Source organism: Podarcis cretensis (assembly GCF_951804945.1).
Source record: "Podarcis cretensis genome assembly, chromosome: 9".
In the NCBI taxonomy this organism is placed as follows: Eukaryota; Metazoa; Chordata; class Lepidosauria; order Squamata; family Lacertidae; genus Podarcis; species Podarcis cretensis.
Window position 1 is genome coordinate 4,007,206 of NC_137178.1, and position 27,611 is coordinate 4,034,816.

At 46.4% G+C, this 27,611-nt stretch overlaps 1 protein-coding gene and 1 long non-coding RNA gene across 4 annotated transcripts; both read right to left on the reverse strand.

Annotated features, from left to right (window-relative positions):
- Positions 1 to 1,871: 1,871 nt before the first annotated feature.
- On the reverse strand, positions 1,872 to 15,270 carry LOC307224401 (uncharacterized protein). Its single transcript, XM_079991267.1, has 2 exons — positions 15,117 to 15,270; positions 1,872 to 2,275 (listed from the first exon to the last, which is right to left on the reverse strand). Exon 2 carries the CDS (start codon positions 2,263 to 2,265, stop codon positions 1,903 to 1,905), a length of 363 nt encoding a protein of 120 aa, XP_079847393.1. The 5' UTR covers positions 2,266 to 2,275; positions 15,117 to 15,270; the 3' UTR covers positions 1,872 to 1,902.
- Positions 15,271 to 16,336: 1,066 nt separating this feature from the next.
- Positions 16,337 to 27,529, reverse strand: LOC307224419. Of its 3 annotated transcripts, XR_013842493.1 has the most exons (4): positions 27,265 to 27,529; positions 27,063 to 27,154; positions 26,001 to 26,113; positions 16,337 to 16,787 (listed from the first exon to the last, which is right to left on the reverse strand). It is a non-coding gene; the product is annotated as an uncharacterized lncRNA (long non-coding RNA). The 3 variants fall into 3 exon arrangements; XR_013842492.1 differs by lacking the exon at positions 26,001 to 26,113; XR_013842491.1 differs by lacking the exons at positions 26,001 to 26,113; positions 27,063 to 27,154.
- Between the last annotated feature and the right edge of the window lie 82 nt (positions 27,530 to 27,611).

Sequence of the window (27,611 nt, forward strand, 5' to 3'; positions counted from 1 at the left end):
GAATTCTGGTGCTGGAGGAGACTCTTGAGGGTCCCATGGACTGCAAAAAGATCCAACCTCTCCATTCTGAAGGAAATCAGCCCTGAGTGCTCACTGGAAGGACAGATCCTGAAGCCGAGGCTCCAATACTTTGGCCACCTTATGAGAAGAGAAGACTCCCTGGAAAAGACCCTGATGTTGGGAAAGATGGAGGGCACAAGGAGAAGGGGATGACAGAGGACAAGATGGTAGGACAGTGTTCTCGAAGCTACGAACATGAGTTTGACCAAACTGCGGGAGGCAGTGGAAGACAGGAGGGCCTGGCGTGCTCTGGTCCATGGGGTCACGAAGAGTTGGACACGACTAAACGACTAAACAACAACATGGGGATAATTAGCCCTGGCAGACTCCCCAGGTTGGGGGACAACTGTCTCGTAGACCCGTAGACCATCCGAGATTGTCAACTGGCACCAAGGTGCAAGCGGCAGGACGCTGGGTCCCAGAGCACAGCACGGCTGGCACTCTCCGAAGTCACTCTCACAAGCCGGAAATATCTGTTTGATAAAATAATTAGATTTGGACAGTAAACAGACATAGTCTAGACCGAAGACGACTGAGAAAAAATCTGCAGAATTGCATAGTCCCTGGTGTTTAAGCTTGGACTTCAAAAAGATTCTCATCATGGTGTTTGGATTTACGGAGGTGATTGGTACGTTCCTTTTTCTACTTTTCTATACCTACAATTGTTTTCTATGCCAAGCCTCATTTAGAAACCTATTTATTATCATCTTTTATCTATTATCTATTATCATGATTAAGAATAAATAATTTGGATTGTAATTTGGCTGTTTTTTATTTTATTTTTAATTGGATTATGATTTGATGGATTTGTTAATTGGATGTTTTTATTGGATAACTAATAAAAATGATTTAAAAGGGGGGGAGGAAACAATGAAGACCCAGAAGGCAGAGCCAATGGGGGCGTGCACTTGAAATCACTTTTCCATGGTTAGCACCTAGAGAGGAAGCTAAGCACCTGGGTCTCCTACGCACTGAGTCCTGTTCCCCACCATGGCAAGGCCTTGTGGGATTTCTATTTACCGTATTTTTCGCTCCATAGGACGCACTTTTTTCCTCCTATAAAGTAAGGGGAAATGTGAGTGTGTCTTATGGAGTGAATGGCACTGCGCAGAGAGGTAGAGATGCGCAGCTCCCCTTCAGAGAAGCGGGAGGAGGAACTATAGGTATCTATTAGCGTATGTGCATTTTAGGGATTTCTGTGGGTCCTCTACATCTCTCCTGCACGTTTGGTGATGCTTAAGAGGGTCACCCCTGTGAAACCAGAGAGCTCATCTCTGCAGTTTTGAAGTGGACGACCTTGTTAATTTCAATTTCCAGCTTCCCCCTCTTTGGAGGAGCTCTGAGGTCCCAAATTCACTACAGGGCAGGGAGAAGACACCACTTTGCCCCCCATAAAATATTTGAGGGGGACAGCCCCCCCATTGATGGGCCTTGCCATTCAAATGGTGTGCATGTGCTGGATCACGTGATTGATTGTGCGGGGTGGGGCTCACCTGCCCCCACCCCAATGTTTTATTCAAGTTGGCACCCCTGGGTGGCAGAAAGAGATAGAAGCAGTGGGAGAGAGAGATGGGGAAGGAAGGAAGGAAGGAAGGAAGGAAGGAAGGAAGGAAGGAAGGAAGGAAGGAAGGAAGGAAGGAAGAGTTCTTGTTGACTTGTTGCTCTTACCCACCCTGCCACTGAGGGAATAAGGCCCTTAACAGAGAAAATGTTGGCCACCTCTGGACTGGAGGGTGACACACACACTCCAGACTTGCACCCCTCACCCCACTCTGCCTCAGGAAGAAGAAAAACAGCCAAGCCAAGCCCAGTCCTCCTTGGTGCTTGTATTCCCGGAAGATCTCACAAAACCGGCTCGTGGACGTGGAACTGCTGTGACAAGATCTCGCTCATCCACTGCAGGCAGAAGAGGAGCAGCATGGCGGAGAGCAGGAACTGCAGGATGAGGAGAGCCGACGGGATGAGGGTGCTGAAGAGGACCTGGACGGCCGCAAACAGCAGGGCGGTGCAGAGCAGGGCAACGTATGCCGTGAAGGCACAGAGGCCCAGGAACAAGATGATGCTCAGGACCATCTTGACGCCGTTGAGGAAGGACCCCAGGAACCTGCTGCACACAGTGGGTGGCGCCACCACTTTGCAGCCAGGAGTCGGCTGCACCGGCGGCAGCTCCGACGGCTGAGGTTGCGAGGGCTTCTGGCGAGCCATGGCGATCCCCCTGGGGAGGCAAAAAATGTCAGTATTTGTACTGTATTATTTGGAAGATGCATTCTGCAAATAATAAATTGTACGGGGGGAGAGGAAAACCTCTGCCACAGCTGCAAAATCTTGTAACTTATGCATTGCTGCAAAGGAGTTTTGGAAGCAAGAAAACCCTCTCTTGGGCTCAAGGGAGAGAAATGCATTGTATTGGACTTGACATGCATAAATAAAACTGCTCTTTAATAGCTGGCACCCTGCAAGCAAAGAGTCTTGTGTGTGGAATCTACTTCATCACTAAGGCTTCAAGGGTGAAACCGCTGCATCACTCTGCGTGACTCAGAAAAACAGCCAACACAAAACCCTGTTTTTTACGTGTTCACTGAGCTGTTTCAAAGATACCAAGAGAGGAGGCAGGCAACTGGGAATCTCCTCTCCCCAGGTCTCCCTGAAGGGACAGCATCTGCCTTCTGAGCTGGGACAGGTAGAGATGGAAAGAGTGTCTTTCTGGTGGTGGCACCCCATCTATGGAAACAAAAGGTTTGTATCCAATTCAGCAGACCTTCCACAGGGATCATAAGAAGATGAGAACATAAGAGCATGTTGGAGCAGGCCTATCTAGTCCAGCATCCTGTTCTCACAGTGGCCGACCAGATCCGAGCACGAGAGCCCTCTCCCCTCCTTTGGTTTCCAGAAACTGATGTCTGGAAGCATTTCTGCCTCCGATTGTGGAGACAGACCATAGCCACCCTGGCTAGTAGCCATTGATAGCCACCAATTTGTCCAATCCTCTTTTGAAACCACCCAACTTGGTGGCCATCACTGCCTCCAGTGGCAGGGAGTTCCATAGTTTAACTTTGTGCTGCATGAATAAGCCCTTTCTTTTATCTGTCCCGAATCTTCCAGCATTCAATTTCTTTTTATATATACATTTTTATTGATTTTTTAACATATCAGTTCCAACAGTCATGCAACACATTTTCTCATCTTATACAATGTTTTAGACTTCCGTCAACACCTCTGATGAGTTTCCGTTCTTAATTTCTATATTGCATTTAATTGTCCTTAACTAATAATTCTTTTCATAGTCCTTCTTGCAATATTTCAGATTATCCACCTTACAAAACTTCTTGCAGTCCTACTAGCGTAATCTGTTCATCACAATTACTTTTCAAATAGTTCATATGTTTACTCCAGTCCTCTAAGAATCTCTGATCCCGCAGGTTTCGAATCTTTCCTGTTAATTTATCTAATTCTGCATAGTCCATCAACTTCATCCTCCATTCTTCTTTCATCGGTAGTTCTTCACCTTCTTTGGGGGTGTCCACAAATTCTGTTGTTACGAGAGAGGGAGAAACCCTTTTCGCTATCCATGTATAATTTCATAAATTTGTATCATGTCTCTTCTGACTCACCTTTTCTATAAACGAAAAAGATCCCAAAGCTACAACCTTTCCTCGTATAGCAGAGTTGCTCCACCCCCTCGATCAGTTTGGTTGTCCTTTTCTGAACCTTTTCCCAACTCTCCGATATCAGTTTTGAGGCGATGTAACCGGAATTCCAAATGCAACCACACCAGAGATTTGTATAACGGTATTATGATATTGGCAGTTTTCAGTTCTGTTCCTGAATGGTCCTAACTGCTTGTTTTAGCACCTTCTTTTAACAAGTTTAATCAGTTTTATTGCATTTCTATTTCTTACGGAAGATTATTCCAGTGCTTTGGGGACTAAAAGACCTTTTTGTCCCTATCCCCCTGCCCTTGGCAGTTTCAAAGGTGGGAGATCCTTTAAATCAAGTGCAACGCATCCATGGCTCTCCAGATCTTGTCGTAAAGTCTCCAGCTCCCATGAGCCTCAGGTCACATGGCCAGTGGTCAAGGATGATGGGAAATGTGGTCCAACAAAACAGGAAGGGCCATAGTTTCCTTGCTTTACTTAGAATAAATTAAAAAATCTGCATAGTTGTGGGTTTTTTGTGGGGGTCAGTCTGGATGACATCCCGAGTCCCTCCCAGTTCTTGGGGTCTTGTGCCCCTGAGAGGGTTGGAATCTGATGGAGGTTACTGCCCTGGTCAGTGACCTTAGCTGGCCACTTAAGTGTCCTCATCAGCATCCCAAAATAATGAGTCAGCTTGCAAGGGCTGCAGCTAAAGTGATGATGCCCCCCTCCAAGACTGATTGGTGGTTTCTTCCACTCCATCACCTAGCTGCAAGGTAAGGTCAGTGCTTTCTTACAGGGGGGATGCAGGGGTACGCATACCCCTAAACGTTTTGTGAACCTTTGTACTTTTGTCCATTTACTGTATTTTTTGTCCCAGATTTGAACTATAAAATGGTGGTTTTCTTGAGTCAAAATGAGAGTACTCCTAAACGTGTGGGGGTTTTTTTTGGGGGGGGACCACTGGGTAATGTAAATGGTATAAGGCATGGGTAGGCATACTAAGGCATACTAAGGCCCGGGGGCCGGATGCGGCCCAATCGCCTTCTCAATCTGGCCCGCGGACAGTCCAGGAATCAGTGTGTTTTTACATGAGTAGAATGTATCCTTTTATTTAAAATACATCTCTGGGTTATTTGTGGTGCCTGTCTCGTGTTTCTACATGAGTAGAATGCGTGCTTTTATTTAAAATGCATCTCTGGATTATTTGTGGGGCATAGGAATTCATTCATTATTATTTTTTCAAAATATAGTCTGGCCCCCCACAAGGTCTGAGGGACAGTGGACCGGCCCCCTGCTGAAAAAGCTTGCTGACCCCGGTATAAGGTAAATGATCCCTGGATGGTTAGGTCCAGTCAAAGGTGACTGTGGGGTGCGCTGCTCATCTCATTTTTCAGGTCAAGGGAGCTGGCGTTTGTCCACAGACAGCTTTCCAGGTCATGTGGCCAGCAGGACTAAACCGCTTCTGGTGCGACTTCCGGGTTGGTGCTACCGACTAATGGCGGATTCCCTCCGAGCTCCGGAGGGATCGGCTCCGCGGGATTGGGTCCTGCCGCTACGGCAAAGCGGGGACCCTTAAAAATCACAGGCGTGGAAGCCTGTGAGCATGGGGACTCGGTGGGCACCTTTTGCGCCCCCCCAAGCTGCGAAGGAGCCTTTTTAAAGGCTCCGGAACGGGACGGGGTGAGCGGCGTGGTGCTGAGAGTCGACTGCTTCTCCCGTGGAGTGAAGCCGCACAGCCATTTGTTGGAGAGCGCTGACTTCTTGTGAACAATTGGACTCTAAAGTAACAACCCTTGAGTATTACGGAAATTGGAACTTTAAAGAAAAATTCCTTTTTATGAATTAGGCACGATCGGGGAAGGTCCAAACAGGAAGTCAGCCTTCCCTCCTTGTAAACAATCTAAAGCAAAGGACCTGCTAACTAAGATCGAGAGAATCTTCTTTTTCTTCTGTAAAAGACTTTAATTTCATGGTTTGGCACTACTTGAAATTGTATTGGAAGCAGGGGAGCCTGCAGACAAAGAATTAATTTTGGGAGCTGAAGTGCCACCCCACCCCCCACCCCCCGGACCCAGGAGTGTTCTGCGAGAGAGCCTTGAGGTACTGAAGAGTTTGACAGCTGTCAAGTCAGCTGTCAAGACGGAAAAAGAGAAATTTGTTTCTGTTGCTCTTGCTGGTTATATTTGTTACAATTTGCTGAAAATAAGGAAGGGCTGATACAAACTAACTGAACTTTTGGACTTGAGCTGAAAGAAACATTAAGGAGCTAAAATCCCTCTAGTTTTGGGTTTTGGGACATTACAAGAATGGCTGGAGGAGGGAAAATTCAGGCTGAGCTGAACAGAGCATTTGTTCTCTTGGGAAAGTTACAAGGCCAAATTGATGTTTTGGCTACAAGTGTTACAACTCTGGACTTAACAGTAAACACCATCATTGAATTTGATAAGGATTTGGAACAGGAAGCCTATTCAACTGGAAAAACAGAGAAACTTGAGAGCTTTGAAAATTTGGAGAAGGAGATATATGTTGCCCCTGAAGAAAAGGAAGGAGGAGCCGTAATTTTTCAGATGCCAAAGGAGAGCCGCAACTTGAGGCCTGACATGATGGCAACAAAGGAAAATAAAAACGTGATGTGGAAAGTCTGGCCTGAATTGGAGAGTGAAAAATGGAGGGATCTCCTTGTGTGGAGATCTGAAGACCTAAGGATTACAAATTTGATTAAGGTGGAGGTTGGAGCAGTGGGGACAATTGGACTTGAAAGGAGTATGAAACAAGATTTGGACTACCCCACAGGCTAGAAACATGGACCTTGTTGGGCCGGAGCTTCTCCGAGATTTGCTGTTTAACATTAAGGACTATCAAAAAGACCGGCAGAGAGGAAGTGAGAGAGAATTAAGAGCCTCAGATGTTAGATCTCCAGGCTGATTGCATATTGAGACTGATAGACATTTTTTGGAGATGGAAACCGGGAAGGGGGCATGGGGGGATTAGAAATTGGGAATTTAAAGGGTAGAATCATAGAATCATAGAATCGTAGAGTTGGAAGAGACCACAAGGGCCATCGAGTCCAACCCCCTGCCAAGCAGGAAACACCATCAGAGCACTCCTGACATATGGTTGTCAAGCCTCTGCTTAAAGACCTCCAAAGAAGGAGACTCCACCACACTCCTTGGCAGCAAATTCCACTGTCAAACAGCTCTTACTGTCAGGAACTTCTTCCTACCTAATGTTTAGGTGGAATTTTTTTTCTTGTAGTTTGGAACCATTGCTCAGTGTCCGCTTCTCTGGAGCAGCAGAAAACAACCTTTCTCCCTCCTCTATGTGACATCCTTTTATATATTTGAACATGGCTATCATATCACCCCTTAACCTCCTCTTCTCCAGGCTAAACATGCCCAGCTCCCTTAGCCGTTCTTCATAAGGCATCGTTTCCAGGCCTTTGACCATTTTGGTTGCCCTCCTCTGGACACGTTCCAGTTTGTCCGTGTCCTTCTTGAACTGTGGTGCCCAGAACTGGACACAGTACTCCAGGTGAGGTCTGACCAGAGCAGAATACAGTGGCACTATTACTTCCCTTGATCTAGATGCAATACTATTGATGCAGCCCAGAATTGCATTGGCTTTTTTAGCTGCCGCGTCACACTGTTGGCTCATGTCAAGTTTGTGGTCAACCAAGACTCCTAGATCCTTTTCACATGTACTGCTCTCAAGCCAGGTGTCACCCATCTTGTATTTGTGCCTCTCATTTTTTTTGCCCAAGTGCAATACTTTACATTTCTCCCTGTTAAAATTCATCTTGTTTGTTTTGGCCCAGTTCTCTAATCTGTCAAGGTCATTTTGAAGTGTGATCCTGTCCTCTGGGGTGTTAGCCACCCCTCCCAGTTTGGTGTCATCTGCAAATTTGATCAGGATGCCCTTGAGTCCATCATCCAAGTCGTTGATAAAGATGTTGAATAAGACCGGGCCCAAGACAGAACCCTGTGGCACCCCACTAGTCACTCTTCTCCAGGATGAAGAGGAACCATTGATGAGCACCCTTTGGGTTCGGTCAGTCAGCCAGTTACAAATCCACTGAGTGGTAGCATAGTCAAGACCGCATTTTACCAGCTTCTTTACAAGAATATCATGGGGCACCTTGTCAAATGCCTTGCTGAAATCAAGGTAGGCTACATCCACTGCATTCCCTTCATCTACCAGGCTTGTAATTCTGTCAAAAAACAAGATCAGGTTAGTCTGACACGACTTATTTTTCAGAAATCCATGCTGACTATTGGTGATCACAGTATTCCTTTCTAGGTGCTCACAAACTGTTTGCTTAATGATCTGCTCCAGAATCTTCCCTGGTATTGATGTCAGACTGACTGGGCGGTAATTATTTGGTTCCTCTCTTTTCCCCTTTTTGAAAATAGGGACAACATTTGCCCTCCTCCAGTCTGCCGGGACTTCGCCTGTTCTCCAGGAATTCTCAAAGATGACTGCCAGTGGTTCTGAGATCACATCTGCCAGTTCTTTTAATACTCTTGGATGCAGTTCATCTGGCCCTGGAGACTTGAATACATCTAAACTAGCCAAGTATTCTTGTACTATCTCCTTAGTTATTCTGGGCTGTGTTTCCTCTGCTGTATCATTTGCTCTAAATTCTTCAGGTCGGGCATTGTTTTCTTTATCGGAGAAGACTGAGGCAAAGAAGGCATTGAGGAGTTCAGCCCTTTCTGTGTCCCCTGTTTGCATTTCACCATTTTCTCCTCTGAGTGACCCCACTGTTTCTTTGTTCTTCCTTTTGCTACGAACATACCCATAAAAGCCTTTTTTGTTGCTTTTAACCTCTCTAGCAAGCCTGAGTTCATTCTGTGCTTTAGCTTTTCTGACTTTGTGTCTTTTCTGACTTTGTGGCTATTTGTTTGAATTCCTCTTTGGTGGTTTCCCCCCTTTTCCATTTTTTGTACACATCCTTTTTTAATCTTAACTCAGTTAAAAGTTCTTTAGATAGCCACCCTGGCTTCTTTAGGCACCTTCCATGTTTCCGTCTCATTGGTATTGCCTGAAGTTGTGCTTTTACTATCTCCCTCTTAACAAACTCCCAGCCATCAAGAACTCCCTTTCCTTTTAGTATTACTGTCCATGGGATCTCACCCAGCACTTCCCTAAGTTTTATGAAGTCAACTTTCTTAAAGTCAAGAAATTGAGTCCTAGTATGCTTGGCTGCTCCTTTCCGCTGTATAGTAAACTTCAGAAGAGCATGATCACTCGCGCCTAATGATCCTTCCACTTCTACCCCACTAACCAGGTCATCAACCTTGGTTAGGACCAGATCTAAAATGGCTGTTCCTCTTGTTGCTTCTCCCACTATATAATTACAATTTGTTTTCTTTTTATTTCATTATTTGTATGAAAATTGGGAAATTCGTGGAAGGGAATTGTGGTCGATCTTAGAAAATGTTTTAAGAATAAGTATTGAGGTATAAGTTTGGATGAGAGCTAAGATGAGACAAAGTAAAATTGGTTTTTAAAGTGAATTAAATTAGGTGAGGACTTGCTGAGTTAACAATTTGAATTGGAATACAGAGAGGGGAGGGGTGAGGAGGTCTGAGAAATAAGATAAAGGAAAAGTAAGCAATTGAAATTCTATGTGTTTTTAATTGTTTTTAAGTTTTGTATTTTTGTATTTTTTGTATTTTCTGTTTTTCTTTTTGTTTTTTGTATTTTGAATTAATTTGGAAATGCTAATAAATATTCATTAAAAAAAATAATAAACCGCTTCTGGTGTAATGGAACACCGTGACGGAAACCAGAGCGCACAGAAACGCCATTTACCTTTCCGCCGCAGCAGTACCTTTTTATCTACTTTCACTGGTATGCTTTCAAACTGCTAGGTTGGCAGAAGCTGGAACAAAGCAATGGGAGCTCACCCCATTGCATGGATTCGAATTGCCGTCCTTCTGACTCTCCTACCTGCTAGGTAGGAGAACTTTGACCAGTGTAGTATGAGTGCTGATCTTCCATGCATTGTTCTTGGCACCTGTCTGTCTCGGGAGACAATGGAGTGTACCTCTGGGGGTAAAGTCAAACCGTTGGAGAGTTACAGCCCCTGCTGTGACTGTAGAAACTGATATGGGAGAGACATTTTGTTGTTGTTGTTGTTTTATTATTAATGTTGCGATACATATATGAAATCTTTACATAATGGTACATATACATTATATTCGTAAATTCACATTTTCACATTTCATTATGTACCAACATTTATCCATTTCTTATTTCTTGCCCCGTGTCTTCCCTCTACCCGTGCATGACTTCCTTGTTATTATTTTGTAACTTTATTAATGAGATTGTATTTTTGTATCTTAATAATTAAACATTCATTCTTGTATATCTGCTTAGCTTAACTTAACTTTGTGAAATCAGTCTATACATATCAATAAATTCTTGTTGGAGCATCTTTTGGTCATGTATTCTTCTACACATTTCCATTCCTGTTTGAGATTTTAATTAGATTGCATTCTAATTGTTGCCGTCATTTTTGCTAATTCAATCATTTCAAAAAAATTATGTTGCCAATCTTTCAGTGTTGGTACTTCTTCTGATTTCCATTTTTTTTGCAATCAATAACCTTGCTTTATATAACTTTATAAATATAAATAATATATAAATAACTTTATATGTTGCATATAAAAAGATTCTGGGAGAGACATATTTTGTTGCAGCTGGGGCAGATGAAGGCGTCCGGTTGTGCTGCTGTAGATGTGCTATGTCGTTTCTTCTCTCTGCACGCCTCCCAGAGGTCATTCCTCCTCTGGTCACCTGACTGTCTGTCTCAGGGACTGCGGTTGTCTGCAAGGGATTCCCTCATGGCGAGGTTAACATTGTCAGCCTTCATGCCACCTTCACAGACACCGTTGTAATGCAGAATTGGTCTGCCAACCTGCCTGGTGCCTGAAGAAGGCTCCCATAGAGCACGTCCTTGTGGATATGTGTGAATAAAGCCATATATTCAAAAGACACCACTGTCTTCGTCATTCCAAGGAAACAGAACCCTGAGTAAATGCCTGGAACCCATGGAGTCTCTCACCTCTTGGATATTGGGGTGGCAGGAAACAGTCTCATTTAGTAGGCATCTTCTAGCACTCCTAAGCAGGTGAATCTGGTCCTTTCTCTTGTCAGTTTTTTAAACGGGCCCTGAAGACTTCTCTGCTCCAAGCTGCTTTTAATTAATGTTTTAATGCTCTGCGCTTAAAACTGCTGCTATTTTAAAGTCATGTTTTGATAACTGCTGGATTTAATTTACGCAGCATTGACACTGTTTTAAACTACTGCCGGGATATTATATTACCTGGGAACAAGGGTGTCTCTGGACTGGTGCTGTTCTAGAGGAGGGGTTCAAGGATGCAGGGGAAATTTAGGTTTACCCAATTGAAGTGGGTTAAAGCACCGGATCTTTTCCAGCTCATGGGACTCAGCTACATAAGTAAAGAAATAGTGTTTTAAATGCGTTATAACACTGTGACACCAGATGGCGCCGTGGAGTCCCGTCTTTCGCCAACTTGATTTCCCATAATGAAGTTTACAACACATTTTCCTGAAATGCTTTTTTGTCTAGATACAGCCACAGTTCTAGAACCTAACCTTACCCAACCCTCCCAAAAGCAGTCGTATTTTCTATAGCTGCCAAGGGCTCCTAGTCGTGATGGCTAGATACTGTCCCTAGTGTTGAAGGAAATCGGTCTCTGAACACCAGCCGCTCAGGACCGCGGGTGGGAGATGATTTTGTAGAATTGTAGAAGAGTTACAGCTTGTAATGCCTTGAAAGAGAACATGATGAAAATGATGTATAGATGGTATATTACACCTGTGAAATTAGCTAGAATGTATAAGACAAGTAATAAATGTTGGAGATGTAAAGAAAAAGAAGGAACATTTCACCATATGTGGTGGGAATGTAAGAAAGTAAAAAACGTCTGGGAAATGATATATAATGAGATGAAAAAGATGTTGAAGTATACATTTTTTAAAAAACCAGAAGCTTTTTTACTTGATATTATAGGTGAGGATATTAATAGGCAAGATGTTAAATTGTTTTTGTATGCAACAACAGCAGCAAGAGTATTGTTATCCCAGAAATGGAAGCAAGAAGAGATTCTGACGAAAGAAGAATGGCAAACAAAATTAATGGATTATGCAGAATTAGATAAAATGACAGGAAGGATTCGAAACCTGCGGGACCAGAGATTTACAGAAGATTGAAATAAATACACAAACTATTTGAAGAGCAACTGTAACCAACAAATTACGCTAGTAGGACTACAAGAAGCTTTGTAAGGAGAAACGTATGAAGTATTGCAAATTAGAGAAAGAATAGTGATATCAGTTATGAGTTAAATGTAATAGTGGAAGTGAGAAATGTATATTTAATGATTAGGTTGGAAAATTTTCAGATGAGATTGATGGAAGTCAAAAAATTGTATAAGATGTTAAAATATGTTCAATTATTGTTGAAAATGATTTGTTGAAAACAAATACAAATTTATATACAAAAATGGAAAAAAAGAATTGTAGAAGAGTTGGAAGGGACCCTGGGGGTCATCTAGTCCAACCCCCAGCAGTGCAAGGATCTCAACTAGATTGTACGTGGCAGGTGGCCAACCAAACTCTTCTTAAAACCCTCTAATGAGGGAGAGTCCACAACCTCCCAAGGCAGTCCATTCCATTGCTGAACAGCTCATACTGATTGATTTGGCTCACGCCAAATCTGGGCCAAATCTGGGCTGCATCAATAGGAGTATAGCATCTAGATCAAGGGAAGTAATAGTGCCACTGTATTCTGCTCTGGTCAGACCTCACCTGGAGTACTGTGTCCAGTTCTGGGCACCACAGTTCAAGAAGGACTGACAAACTGGAACGTGTCCAGAGGAGGGCAACCAAAATGGTCAAAGGCCTGGAAACGATGCCTTATGAGGAACAGCTAAGGGAGCTGGCCATGTTTAGCCTGGAGAAGAGGAGGTTAAGGGGTGATATGATAGCCATGTTCAAATATATAAAAGGATGTCACATAGAGGAGGGAGAAAGGTTGTTTTCTGCTGCTCCAGAGAAGTGGACACGGAGCAATGGCTCCAAACTACAAGAAAGAAGATTCCACCTAAACATTAGGAAGAACTTCCTGACAGTAAGAGCTGTTTGACAGTGGAATTTGCTGCCAAGGAGTGTGGTGGAGTCTCCTTCTTTGGAGGTCTTTAAGCAGAGGCTTGACAACCATATGTCAGGAGTGCTCTGATGGTGTTTCCTGCTTGGCAGGGAGTTGGACTCGATGGCCCTTGTGGTCTCTTCCAGCTCTACGATTCTATGATTCTACGATTCTACGCCCTACTTGTGGACTTCCTAGAGGCAGCTGGTTGACCATCATGGGAACAGGATGCTAAACTAGGTAGACCATAAGGAAGTGTTGAGATTTTGACAACGTGCCATTCTGTGCAGCTTCACACAAAGCAATTAGAAGTTGGCTGAAAGCCAAGGATGACTGATCAGAGGAGTTATTCTGCCTGGAGAAGTGGGACCTTAGATACAGCTCTACCGTTGGTTGAGGTCTCACACAGGCATGATGACTAATGACCTTACTGACCAGAATGTGCTGTTGGTCAGTGTGGTGTTCTGTGTTCTGAGAGTAGTTTGGAGTTTGTTAAGAGAGAGCTAGTTAAGATCCGTATCTGTTCTTGTATATAGTAACTTGTAGAGTCTGCTGTAAATAATAAACAAGTTACTGGTTCCTGCTTCGTCCATCCTGCCTGCAACTGATTGCTCTCTGGAACTCTGTATGCTCTGCTAAGGTCTGGCTAAGGTCCTGCAACAGGTCAAAGTTGCAAAACACCAGTAAGTGACAGGTTCAGCATTTCAGACTTTTTAGTCAGTGAAAAGGGCAAATTCCATGCTATGGATCCTTAGGGAAAGAACTGAAAACAAAAACTGCCAGGATCATAACGCCATTGTGCAAATCTACGGCACCACATTTGCAGTACTGAGCACAAGTTCTGGCCACCTCACCTCAGAAAGGACATTGCAGAGTTGGAGAAGGTTCAGAAAGAGTGACAAAAATGATCGAGGGGATAGAGAGACTCCCTGATGAAGAAAGGTTGCAACGTTTGGGACTTTTTAGAATACAGAAAGGGGGATTCAAGAGGCAACGTGATAGAAGTTTATAAAATTCTGCGTGGCACGGAGGAAGTGGACTAAGAAAGGTTTTCCTCCCTCCTTCATGACACTAGAACTCACTGCCCGAGGCAGCAGTACTTCTGAGCACCAGTTGCCAGAAACTACAGGAGGAGAGGAGGCTCTAAGGCTCAAATCCTGCTTGTGAATTTCCCAGAAGAGGCACCCGGTTGGCCATTGTGAGAACAGGCTGTTGGCCTGATCAAGCAGCTGGACTCTTCTTATGTTCTCCCACTGAGACTTCATGACTACTCAAAGAGAAAGGAGGTGTTTGAAAGATGGAGAAACGTGTGAGAGTTTGGCACCTTCCTCCTATGCACCCATGACGCACTTTACGTGCATCCAGACACACGCATGTACATGCACACATGCTTCACAGGGAATCAGCAGGACTCCCCATGTGGATTTGCCCTGACTTGTTAATAATAGCAAGAACGACTAATTTTAGACACTGGGATCCCAAATTAGGGTTTTTCCACACTTCCCTTTCCTCTGCTCTTTACAGGCATAAAGGTAAAGGTAAAGTGACCCCTGACCATTAGGTCCAGTCATGGCCGACTCTGGGGTTGCGGCGCTCATCTCACTTTACTGGCCGAGGAAGCCGGCGTACAGCTTCCGGGTCATGTGGCCAGCAGGACTAAGCCGCTTCTGGTGAAGCAGAGCAGCGCACAGAAACTCCATTTAGCTTCCTGCCGGAGTGGTACCTATTTATCTACTTGCACTTGATGTGCTTTCGAACTGCGAGGTTGGCAGGAGCAGGGACCAAGCAACAGGAGCTCACCCCATCATGGGGATTCGAACCGCCGACCTTCTGATCGGCAAGTCCTGGGCTCTGTGGTTTAGACCACAGCGCCACCCGCATCCCCTTTACAGGCATAGTCTATGCTTTAAAGCCCTGTGTGCAAGTGCCCTTTATTTTTTTGCTCTGTAGCATTCTCCATGAAAGTCTTCTCTTTAAAGCTCAGTCAGAGCAAATGGCAATCCAGAGAAAATTCAAATTGACGTTTGCTCTGATTGAGCACTAAATACCAGTTGTTGGACACTAGTGGAGGGTGCTCTTTCACTCGTTCTGTTGCTTGCAGGCTTCCCATTGGGGCATCTGGTGAGAACAGGATGCTGGGATGGATGGGCCTTGCCCCTTCTTAATACCAGGGGTAAAAATGAGCAGTGGGATCCACGGTATGGTCTTCGGGCTCCCATGGCAGGAAAGCCCCAACTTACCTCCCTTCTAGGCTGAGCTCAGCATTAGATGTTACCCCCAGGCCCGTCCTCGTGTCTGAATTATTGACCCGTTCATTGGGCAGAGATGTCTCCCACACCACATACCAGCCTAATGGGAGTGGCTTCCCTGGGGAGGGCGCTCTGTTTCTTGACTGCTGATGTCACAAACCCAACTAGCTGGGTAATGGCAGCCCTGCAAGCCCTCAACTTTTGGCTGAAGACTGGGGGCCACCTGGAGAAGACTTCCTGTTAGGGAAGCTGGACCACGCTCTCTCAGATTTTTCCTCCGTTGACCGGGAAAAAGTACAATGGAAAAAGCAGTAGAGGTCAACCTTCAGAAAGTCATCATGGGGTGACTACTGGAATAGAATCTCCCACAGAGGTCTTCCGTCATACAGACCCTAATGTGGCTAGCCTAGCGGTCCAGATGAGAACTGGGATATGTCTCCATGGGTAGGTCTCTCTTGTGGTCCATGGGGTGGTGGCAGTGGTTAGGATCTCATTCAGCTCTGGCCAGAAAACCCAGCCAAGTTTCTGAGTGGGAAGGGGTTTTTGGGGGGCGGGGAGCCACCCAAAAAACCCCAATACTAATCTGCTCCTGAATCACATCATGACTAATTTTAGTAATGGGAATTTTTTTTTTTTAAAAAAAAAAGACCAACTCAGATTTGTTGGGCAAAGGGGTGCAACGCTAAACCAACATAGGACCAGAGAAAGCTGTCTTCAGGGCTCATTCAGACGTGCTTTTTTTGCCATGTTTCTAGGCACAGATCATAGAATTGTAGATTTGGGAGGGACCATGAGGGTCATCTATTCCAACCCCCTGCAATGCAGGAATTTTTTGCCCAACTTAGGTTTCGAATCCATGACCCTGAAATGAAGAAGTCTGTGCTTTAAAGCTCCGTGTCCAAGCACTTCTTTTTTCTTTTTTGCCCAAGAGCATGAAGACCTGCTCTTTACTGCTGAATCGGAACAAACAGCAATCCATGGGAAACCCAAATGATTGATTAGTTCCAATTCAACATTATAGAGCAGGTTTTCCTGGCAAAATCCCTTTTCACCCTGAGCTGTTTGGCGTTTTAGCAGCCCCAACTTTCATCTCTGCTAAATTTCTCCCACCCGCTCACAGTGGAGACGTCCCTGCCTATTGCGAATTGCTAGGGTCTTCCTAGCTGTCAACAGAGTTAAAACCCAAGACTTAACGCTAGAAGAACACCATGCAGGGGGAGGCATGTTTATTGCAGTGTTTAGGGGCAAATAGAAAGCTCCCACATTGTCTTGTTTTGCAACAGGGCTGTTTCCAAGCCCTGCTGATTTCACGACCCTAAGGAAAAGCCCACGTTCTTGGTCTCCTCCAGCACCTTTTCCTGCACCCACGAGGAGATCGTAGAGAGCAGCAAGGCAAGGGCACCAGAGATGAATAAGTAGATGATGTGGCGCCCTAGGTCAGAGGTGATGCGCAGCACATCAAGGAGCGGGGCAGCCAAGGGGCCGAGGAACTGGGTGGAGGCGATTAGCTCAGAATGGAACCGGTCGGTCATCAAGAAGTAGTAAGTGGTTGAGAGCACTATCACAAAGGTGGCCATGCACATGGCTGGGGTCTTCCGCTAAGCTCTTCCTCTGCTAGGTAGCACCATGGTCCACAGGGCTGGGGGGTGGGGCGTGCATTCCCTGGAAATGAATGGGGAAGAGGAACCATGGGTGAATTGGACGGAGGCAGCTTTCCCTAGCCTGGTATCCTGTGGATCAGCGGTTCTCAACCTGTTGGTCTCCAGATGTTGTTGGCCTACAACTCCCATCACATCTAGCTAGCAAAGCCAGAGCTCAGGGAGGATGGGAGTTGTAGTCCAACAACATCTGGGGACCCACAGGTCGAGAACCGCTGCTCTGGATTGTTTAGGACTACAACTCCCATCAGCCCCTGCCAGCTGGCCATGTTTTGGACTACAGCACCCATCAGCCCCGCACCGCCACAGTCATGTGCAGGACTACAACTCCCATGAGTCCTGGCTAGCACAGCCATGTTTTAGACTACAACTCCCATAAGCCCCCTGCCAGCATAGCTCTTCTCAGGCTGAAAGCCTCAGGCTGATTGATTTAGTCAATCAAAGTTTGCACCCATAGTTTGTTTTTTTGTTTTTTTGCTTTTAATTTTTTATTGAATTTACTTGATATGATAACATACAGTCATACCTCGGGTTGAAGTAGCTTTGGGATGAAGATTTTTGGGTTGCGCTCTGCAGCGACCTGGAGGTAACCGAGCACGTTACTTCCAGGTTTCGCCGCTCGCGCATGCGCAGATGCTCAAAATGACATCATGCGCGGAAGCGGCTAAACGCAACCTGCACACACGCAGACGCGCAGTCGCATGTTACGTTCACTTCAGGATGCGAACAGGGCTCCGGAACGGATCCCGTTCACATCCAGAGGTGCCACTATAATTATATATGGTCTTTTGGGCGGGGATTACAAAACAGTGTCAATTCAAAATACAATACAATTCACCATACACTCCTACATATATACACATGAGACTTCCCACCCCCAATGCCCCTTCCGACCTTCAGGAGGAGGGGGGGTTGTGGGATCACGACCCCGCCCACACTCTGCGAGGCTGGCGTCAGCCTCGCAGGAGACAGGGATTCACCCAATTAGCATACCCTGTGGCGCCAGCCAATTGGCTGGCGGCAGGGGCGGGCCTTCCTAGGGCCACTTAAGGTCAGGGCAGCCCCTGGCTCACCCCCTTTCTTCCCTGGAGACGACGCAGTTTGCAGTTTGCAGTTTGGGTTTTCCCTCAGCTGCTGGACCACAGGGAAGTTTACCTTTTGTTATTCCTTTCTCCTCTAGGAGTGAGGGCTGCTTAATTTGCCTTTATTGCGCTGCTCTCTTCATAATTGGGTACTTTGGCTGAATTTTAATTGATTGGGGTGCCTGGGGGGGTGACTACATTGCCATTCGTCGTTAATTCTGCTGGTGCGTTGCTGTTTGTGTGTGTGTTTATTGTTCCCGTGGTCAGCAGAGGTGCTTCAGAATTTCCTCATCCTTCCTCCTTTTGCTTCTCCCCCTCTCTCCCCACGGTCTGAATGCTCTTTTAATCAGCTGATTTTACACGGTCTCCGTTCTGCCCCCCTTGTTTTTCCCCTCTCCCCAGCTAATTTAAACAGTCTCCATTCTGCCCCTTCGTTTCTCCCCTCTCCCCGGCCAGCCCTCACGTTTCCCGCATATCAGCTGTTCCTGCTTGTGGGAGATCTTATCTGCCTTGCCTGGAGCGTTCCTGCCTTGCTTCTTTGTTGCCTTTGTTCTTGAGCTGCAGGGCACCTCGTGGAATATGCTGTAGCTTCACAGAAAAAGCTCCCTTTCTTTTACAGGGAATTTTCAGCATTCGCTGCTAGTGTTGCTTTATTTCTAAACTGCTTGATTTTCAGGAGTTGTTATCTCTATTTTTGTGGGGCTTTTCTCCTTCTGGGGGTTTCCCCCTTTGCGCTCCATTCCAGCTGCTGCAGTTTAACACGGGAGCTGTAATTGAGCTAAAATCACTGTGTGTGTGTGTTTGTGTGCTTTCCTTCCAGCATCTCTTTCACGTCTACAGTTTTACAGGAAGCTCTGTGTGTTTTGGTGCAAGTTCCCTGCCCTCAGGAGCTTGCCTTGCCTGCTGCTGCATGCCCCCTTCAGAAGAATTTATTCAGCTTTGTGGAGCTTTTTCTGGTGATCCCTTGCCTGCCCTCGACTGCTGACTGCCTGTCCTGCAAGGAGCTCAAGGAAGAAAGGCCGGAGGACACAGCGCACCCATCCAATCAGGTTTTTGCTGTTGGGGCTTCATGCTTTAGCTAGGGGTTTGTGCAGGGGAGCGTGGTGCAATTAGGTGGATGGCAGCTGCGGGAGGAGAGCGGGCTGCATTTGGTGCCGGTTGTGTTTCATTTTCCTGCTGGGGTGAGGGGGCAGAATTTCTTGTCAAATAATCATTTCAGCAGCATTCTTGAGGGGGTGAGTTCTACAGGCTGTTTTATTTTCGCGCGGAAGTTTAGACTTGGAAAGCATCGGAAGCAGCTGTGCCGTTGCCGGGCAACCACCGTGCCCCTGCCGCCATTTCATCCGCCCACATGGCCTTCCGGGCGGTTGCCATTTTACTATAGGCACTCCACGTGGGAAGTAATTTTAAAAACCCTACCTTTTAAGCCTAACCGGCGGAAAAACCAGGGAAATAATTAATGTTCATAAGGGGTACGTGGGGAATGCCTGCAGGTTTTGCTCTTGCGGTTGTGGAATTTTTTCAGTGTTAAAGGGCTAGCGTTAAGTGTTTCCGCACATGTTCCTTGCCGCTAGGCAGTGGGAACGCATTACGGCCGCCATTTTGATTGCCCACGTGGCCTTGCGGCGGCGGCCATTTTAGGAGAGGCAAAACCACGTGGGATCTACTTTTTGAGTGCCCCTCACTTTCTATTTTGGTTTTAAATTCAAAAGCAATATAAACAATATAAACAAAGGAAATAAACACAAGCTATATAAACAAAGGATGAAAGCGCAACTATTATTAGAGCCTAGCTTAAATATTGAGCATGCAAGGGGCTGCAGGGAGCCCCTCCTCTTGGTGCATAAGCTTGCATAGAGCTGGCTACAGCGTCTCTGGCTAGGCTAATCTTAGAATTAATATCCTCTAATTAATTTGACTGCTTTTGTTTATACTTACACTCTCGAGAATTTCATTCTGGGAATTTAGGAAACACATTTAAATCAAATTGAAGCATTAGTGCATAGTATATTGGAATTCAAATTATTTCATTCAGCTTGCGGTGCTCTGTGGAGCTGTGTCATTTACTCTCTGCCTAGGCTTTAATTTTATAATTTGGTATAGTCAATTCATAGTTATAAGGAAAAGAGATCCAGGTTTTACATCATTTGATTTATTAAAGGGTTTCTTCGCCTGCAATCTCTTGCGAGCTTTGCATACAGGTTATAGGGAATCTAAAGCAAATAGCTCATGCCTCTTTTACGTTCATCTCTTTCTGGTATTTCATCAGTTAGTTTATAAGTATATATTTAATCTGGCAATTTTAAATCATTTGGTTGATTTTGATAATAGTGCTTAAGGGCTTTTGGGAGCTTTGCTTTGCTTATAGGTTTGTTGCATAAGTCAACTTATCATCTTTCACTGCTGTATTGCTGGGTTACAATGTATAATTCTACCTCTAGCTTGCTGCATAGCTGCTGACATTATCAAAGGTGCTCTTCTGTTTATTATAGACTCAGTATTCCTCTAAATACATTGCTTGAGGTGTGGGCTTGTATTTTGGTTTGCTATCCAGTGCAGATAATAATGAGCTACGGTGATATTGTTTGCAGCTAAATACAATTTGTTGGAGATTAGTTAGGCATCTTTGATTCCTTTAAACTCACCAGTGCAGACAATACTGAACTACTGTGATATTGCTCGCACCTCACCCATATAATCCAAGCTAGTTGGCGTTGATTTTACTGAACCAGGCTAATTAAGGGTATCAAACTATGTCTGCTCAAAATGCCGCTATATCTGGGGTGGCATAAGGGAACCAGGAGGGGTCCCAGGCTTTGTAATGCCTACTGTATCGGGGGGGGGCATAAGGGAACCAAGAGGGGCCTCAGGCCTTCGTAGTGCCTAGTAACCCACATACTTTGGCACAGTTTTTCAATGCTCTTAGACATTTTATAGGCAATATAGGCCCGCAGGCCAGGTGGCAGCGGCACCTCTTGCGCTCACCCAAGAATGCATCCCGGATACGCCACCTACGTTGTGGACCGCCCTGGTACCTCCGCGGCCACCGCAGCAGTGCTGAGAGCAGCCAATGATTCAACAGTGAGTCCTGTGTCCAAGATGGGTTAGGGTAGCCTCCTGTGCCCTGCAACCCACAGGCCTAGTCAGTGTTTCCTCTGCTTTGGAAACCTTTTACCAACAATTCAGGCCCATGGTCACTACGGCCTCTTCCGAAATAGTGAGGAGCTCCTTTGCACTTTGGCCTCCTTATTTAGGGTTCCACATTCGGGTAGCAATCCATTTATGCATCCTCACACATAATTACAGTCTACGTGTCCCTGGGTTTCCAATGACAGATCCTCGGGAGGTAGGGCTCATGCTTACAATTATAACCTTTCTGCCTCTCAGTATACCCCAGACTTTCCCAGTATTCCACAGGGAATGCTGTGGAAGGGAGAAAGAAGTCTAAGTAAGAAGAAGCATTCGGCCGAGAAGAGCAAAAGAAGTAAGCCTTCTGATGCCGAGGACGATTCAGAAAAGCTTCCTGCTGCCCACCACCTGCTGTGTTCCGAGCGACCAGAATTACTGGATGGAGCATATGGGTCCCTATGTGGGAAAAGGAAAGTCAGAAAATTTGAAGCCAAGCGAGTCCCTCACCATGAGGTTTGCTGGGAGTACAACACGGGTGTGTGCCAAGGGCCAAATTGTAAGTATGTGCATGAATGTGAGAAGTGCCTAGGTAACCACCCAGCGTCTTCGTGTTTTAAAGGTAAACAGCCTTTTCCGGGCAGCAGGGGGCATTTCCATCAGGGGTCTGGAAAAGCTCACAGACCCGCCAAAAAGAACAGCCAGAAACTGGTATTAATTTGGCCCTTGACTGGGATGTTCTCTTCTGTTGAGCCCTCACCTCTTAGAACCCTTCTCGATAGATACCCTAAAAAAAATAGAGGCAGCAAAGAGTTTCTCTTATGGCCTCAGGATCCTCATTTCATTACCCCCTAACTCGGGGAACCCCCCCCCCAAACCAAAGAATCAGTTCGGGAAGTGTCCCGTCTAAACAATTATCGCACTCCTAGAGTGGCAAACCTGTCCCGGACCTTTGACCTTTAGTGCTTAGAAATAAACATCTACTTCTCTAACAAATTTACCCCTGGGGTTAACAAGGGCATCACGGATGCACAGGTGCAGCGAATTGCCACAGCCATTCCGGGAGCACCTTTGGAGCCTTGGGAACATGATGTCCTGAAGGGAGTATTAGCTTCAGGAGCCAAGCCCACGCTTAGATCTTTTAAAAGGGCTTGGGTGGACTTTATGGAGTTTCAAGGCAAACTTATAAAATAATAATAATAAAATATGATAATGATAATAATAATAATGACAATAATAATAATAGTAAAAAACAAAAACAAAAACAAAAAAAACCAAAAACCTACGCTGGACACACCTCAAGGTAAATTAAAAAATCCTAAGCTTCACACGCCTCCTACCAAGGCTGAAGCTCTGCAATACTTGGTACATTGGAGAGTGCTGGGTCGTGCAGCAAAGACTCTTAAACATCCAGTAGGCGGCAATCTCTTTTTTCTGTAAGGTTGTTTAATCCAGAGACCCTGGTGTGGCCTTCTTAGTGTGAAGGGCACTGTGGGGCTGGCGCAGGCCGCAGCCTCCTAAAAGTGATGGTAGAAGGCCCTTAACTTATGACATTCTATGCTAATTCATAAATAAATAAATAAATGTAAAATAATAATAATAATAATAATAATAAACCATAAAAAAAAAAAAACAACAACAACAAGAAGGAAGAAAATTAAGAAGTATCTGTTGGTCCGAGGACAAGGCCCAGTTATTTACAGCTGCATACTCCATTGCCTTTGGCGCTATGCGCAGTGGCGAAGTGGTTTGTAAGGGCCAACCAGATTCCATTGCCCGAGGTAGTTTGAGAGACCTGACCTTGTTCAGATCCAATTTAGTCCTGCATGTCCAATGTTCCAAAACCGATCAGCAGTAAAGGACACTAAACAATTCATGTACATGGGACCAACCGTCTCAGGTCCATTCCTCGAACATTGGGATGGCTCCGGCCTTGCACGGCATCAGTCCATGCACGTTATGCGAAGGGCGATTGCTGCCTGAGGTTTACCCTCAGCTAAATTCACGGTTAACTCCTTTCGGATTGGGGCCGCCACCACAGCAGTGCATTTGGGACTCTCATCTGAAAGGATGAAGGACTTGGGGGCAGTGGAAGTCTGATGCATTAAGGGAAGTCTGATGCATATAAAGGATATATTCATAAGACCTTGTGATTGTTCACAGTATACCTGACCTGGCTTTGTTACCTTCTTTTGCTTTCAGGTGACGTTGTGATGCATATTTGGAGTATAGGCCCTGCACCGTCCACTGGGATATAAACCATGCCGCTAATAGGGTGCAGGAGCTACGAGGGCGCGCATCTGGATAATCGGGCACAGCATGGTGCATTGGGCCAGGGTCCGCGCCATCAATTCCGGTCTCGGGCCGCACCTTAGCTACATAAATATATCTTGGATCTCTCGAAGGAGAATGCGCTGGGCCAAAAAATGTTGCCCGCTATTAGGGCCAGAGAGGCGGCGGAGGGGCCCCCAGATGCTTTAGATATCCAATTAGGCGAAAAGTGTTAGCTTACAGAAAGGCAGTCGACTTGATGTGGCATATCTTTAGTGACTTGGAGGAACTTAAGGCCTCTTACCCAAACGTCACTACTAGTTTATTTGGGGCCTCGTGGATGGAGAGGCGGGTTTGGAGAGATTGCAGGTGCCCGATAGCCATAAACAGGGCTAGGAAAGCCTGGCATTGGGCGGTGGTGCGTAGAGTGGCAGCCCTGGGTGGGAGTGGCATTGAGGGCCCACCCAGTGCCATGGTCATCCAGCTGAGCGAGAACGACTTGGCGTATAGGAAAGGGGTGGACTTGATATGGAACATTATCAATGACTTGGAATTGTTGAGGGCATCCCATGAAAACATTACAATAATCTGGTCATCTTTGCTGGAAAGGCGATGTTGGAAAGGGGTGCAGAAAAACCCGTGGCTGTGAACAAAGCTAGGAGGATTGTGGAGCGCACGGTGGCTCGTAGAGTGGCCGCATGGGGCGGTCGGGTCATTCAGCACCCATGCATACGGTTTGACAAGGAAATGCTTTATCACTGGGATGGCGTGCATACGGTTTGACAAGGAAATGCTTTATCACTGGGATGGCGTGCATCTATCCGATGCTGGCAATGCTATTTGGTTGGCAGATAATTTTCAAGGCGTTAGGGATTGGTTACAGGTCTGAGGGTATTGGCGGCGAGCCGGCTTGCGGCTCGGTGGCGGTAGGCATTGGCCGGGGTATTATCATGCAGATGAGGTTGGGGGGGAGGAACGCCATCACCTCCCCCAATGCTTGAAGGGTAGTTCGTTAAAGGACTCCGAGGGGCGACGCCTCGTCCGAAACCTACGGAGGCTAGGGCCTAAAGCGCGCCCCCGAGCGGTAACCCCTTGGGGAGCGCCCAGGGATATGCATCTCGGGTGGCTCCCCCTGTTGGTGTTTAACCCTTCCCGGTCAGACCGGATAGTCGGTTAGGGCCAATGCCTAAAGCCAATACCCTTCTTTCCTGTAATCAATAAAGTTGTGGCCATTTTTCGCCCATTAACCTAAAACTCTGTGTCCGTTGTCTTCATTTATTCCACCTGTGGGGGGGAGGGAATAGCCACACAATGCCCCTTCCGACCTTCAGGAGGAGGGGGGGTTGTGGGATCACGACCCCGCCCACACTCTGCGAGGCTGGCGTCAGCCTCGCAGGAGACAGGGATTCACCCAATTAGCATACCCTGTGGCGCCAGCCAATTGGCTGGCGGCAGGGGCGGGCCTTCCTAGGGCCACTTAAGGTCAGGGCAGCCCCTGGCTCACCCCCTTTCTTCCCTGGAGACGACGCAGTTTCCCACCCACCCGCCCTTTAGGTTTTGCCACTGACCTTGCTATGGGCTTCGGCTGGTCGCCGCAAGGGGCCTGGTAGGAGTTTTTCCATTTGGCTAATTGGCTGGTTTTGTGAGCCACTTGGTTTTTTCGCCTACCTCGTAGCAAATCGTCACAACTCCCTCGGTTTTGGCGGTAGGCATTGGCCGGGGTATTATCATGCAGATGAGGTTGGGGGGGAGGAACGCCATCACCTCCCCCAATGCTTGAAGGGTAGTTCGTTAAAGGACTCCGAGGGGCGACGCCTCGTCCGAAACCTACGGAGGCTAGGGCCTAAAGCGCGCCCCCGAGCGGTAACCCCTTGGGGAGCGCCCAGGGATATGCATCTCGGGTGGCTCCCCCTGTTGGTGTTTAACCCTTCCCGGTCAGACCGGATAGTCGGTTAGGGCCAATGCCTAAAGCCAATACCCTTCTTTCCTGTAATCAATAAAGTTGTGGCCATTTTTCGCCCATTAACCTAAAACTCTGTGTCCGTTGTCTTCATTTATTCCACCTGTGGGGGGGAGGGAATAGCCACACAATGCTTTTACCTTTTCTATTTTCCTCTTGTACAAAACTTAACATTATACTAATTATACTATCTTAAAGTTCCTTACTAATTTTAGAATCTTTTCATTCATGTATACAGAAATCAGTCAAATGCTGTCAAAGAATCCACACTACTGTTATATATATATATTTTTAAGTAGTTCTTGAACATGTCCCATATTTGAATAAATTTTTGGTTAACCTCTCAGCCTGCTTGTCATTTGAGCCAATTCAGCAAATTCTACCAATTTGTTCAGCCATTCTGTTTTTGAAGGAACCCCCTCACCCTTCCAGTTTTGTTGCACCTCTAGTTTGGACTTGGAGGTCCAACTTGAAATCACATGAGATTTTCAAAAGAATGAATGGCAGGGGAGGGGAAGAGATGATTTTCAACAGAACTACCATTTGGGATGCAGTGGTTTTCATCAAAGTCGTAGTAGAAAGAAAGGCATAAGCTTCTCTCCTCTCTCACCCACCAGTCCTGTTGAAAATCATCCCTACCCACATCGGCTTGTTAGTCGACATGATTGCAGGTGGCAATCCCATTTCGCCTCCCGTTCCTCCCAGAGCTCATTCACACCCAGTTGTGGAAGTATTTCTTCCACAAGGGTGGGCTTTTCCTTCACACATACACCCTCACCTAGCTGCTGCCAGGTAGGAGAATAATAGCCAGGTGTGGTGTGTGACAGCTGAAGTGGTTGGAAGCTGGATACACAGAGACCTCCTTGCTCTGTGCTGGATCGAAAGCTGTGACTAATGGGGAAGCAAGATCTGTGTTTAATAATAATAATAATAATAATAATAATAATAATTTTATTATTTATACCCCGCCCATCTGGCTGGGTTTCCCCAGCCACTCTGGGCGGCTTCCAACTGAATATTAAAAACAATACAGCATCAGACATTAAAAACTTCCCTGAACAGGGCTGCCTTCAGATGTCGTCTAAAAGTCTGGTAGTTGTTGTTCTCTTTGACATCTGGTGGGAGGCAGGTGCCACCACCGAGAAGGCCCTCCCACCAGATGTGCTCAGAAACGTACTGGGAGCCAATGTAGGTCTTTCAAGACCAGTGTTACATAGTCTCGGCGGCCACTCCCAGTCACCAGTCTATTCTGGATTAGTTGTAGTTTCCGGGTCACCTTCAAAAGTAGCCCCACATAGAGCGCATTGCAGTAGTCCAAGCGGGAGATAACCAGAGCATGCACCACTCTGTCGAGGCAGTCCGCAGGCAGATAGGGTCTCAGCCTGCGTACCAGATGGCACTGGTAAACAGCTGCCCTGGACACAGAATTGACCTCTGCCTCCATGGACAGCTGTGAGTCCAAAATGACTCCCAGGCTGCGCACCTGGTCCTTCAGGGGCACAGTTGCCCCATTCAGGACCAGGGAATCCTCCACACCTGCCTGCCTCCTGTTCCCCAAAAACAGTACTTCTGTCTTGTCAGGATTCAACCTCAATCTGTTAGCCGCCATCCATCCTCCAACCGCCTCCAGACACTCACACAGTACCCTCACCGCCTTTACTGGTTCTGATTTGAAAGAGAGGTAGAGCTGGGTATCATCTGCATACTGATGGACACCCAGCCCAAACCCCCTGATGATCTCTCCCAGCGGCTGCATGTAGATGTTGAAAAGCATGGGGGAGAGGACAGAACCCTGAGGCACCCCAGAAATGAGAGCCCAGAACTAGGAAACAGCTCTCACCTTTGTCCCTAACCTGCCGGAGATCATTGACCAGTGCAACCAAGCCAGTTTCAGTCCCATGTTAGAGCCTCTCCATCTTACGCCCAGGTTGTCTGTACATGAAAATAAAACCATGTATCCTAAACCTACCGCTGTCTCCACCGACCTTCATTCCAAGGAAACAGAACCCTGAGTGACTGTTGGAACCCCAGAAGTCACTCACCTTTCAGAGATTAGGTAGGCATGCAACAATTCACATCCTTGGGCGGAAGCCGCAGTGTGCTACCTAGCAGCTCTACCGACTTTCCCGGTGCCAGATTCCCACCCAGAAGGCTGTCCTCTGACCTCCAGGCTCTGAACCTCTTAGCCTGCAGTTTGCAGCTAACCTGTGGCCTGGAGAGAGCTCCAGGAGTCCAACAGGTGCAGCATCTTGGTCAAGGCACCATTGCTTGGCGGGAGATGCTGGACCGCACCTGCCCCGGGAGCTCCCATTGTGAAGCAGAGGACAAAGCTGCCACCCACCTGTGAGGTCATCAGACAGGCAACCAATTGGAAGCTAAGAGCCACTCT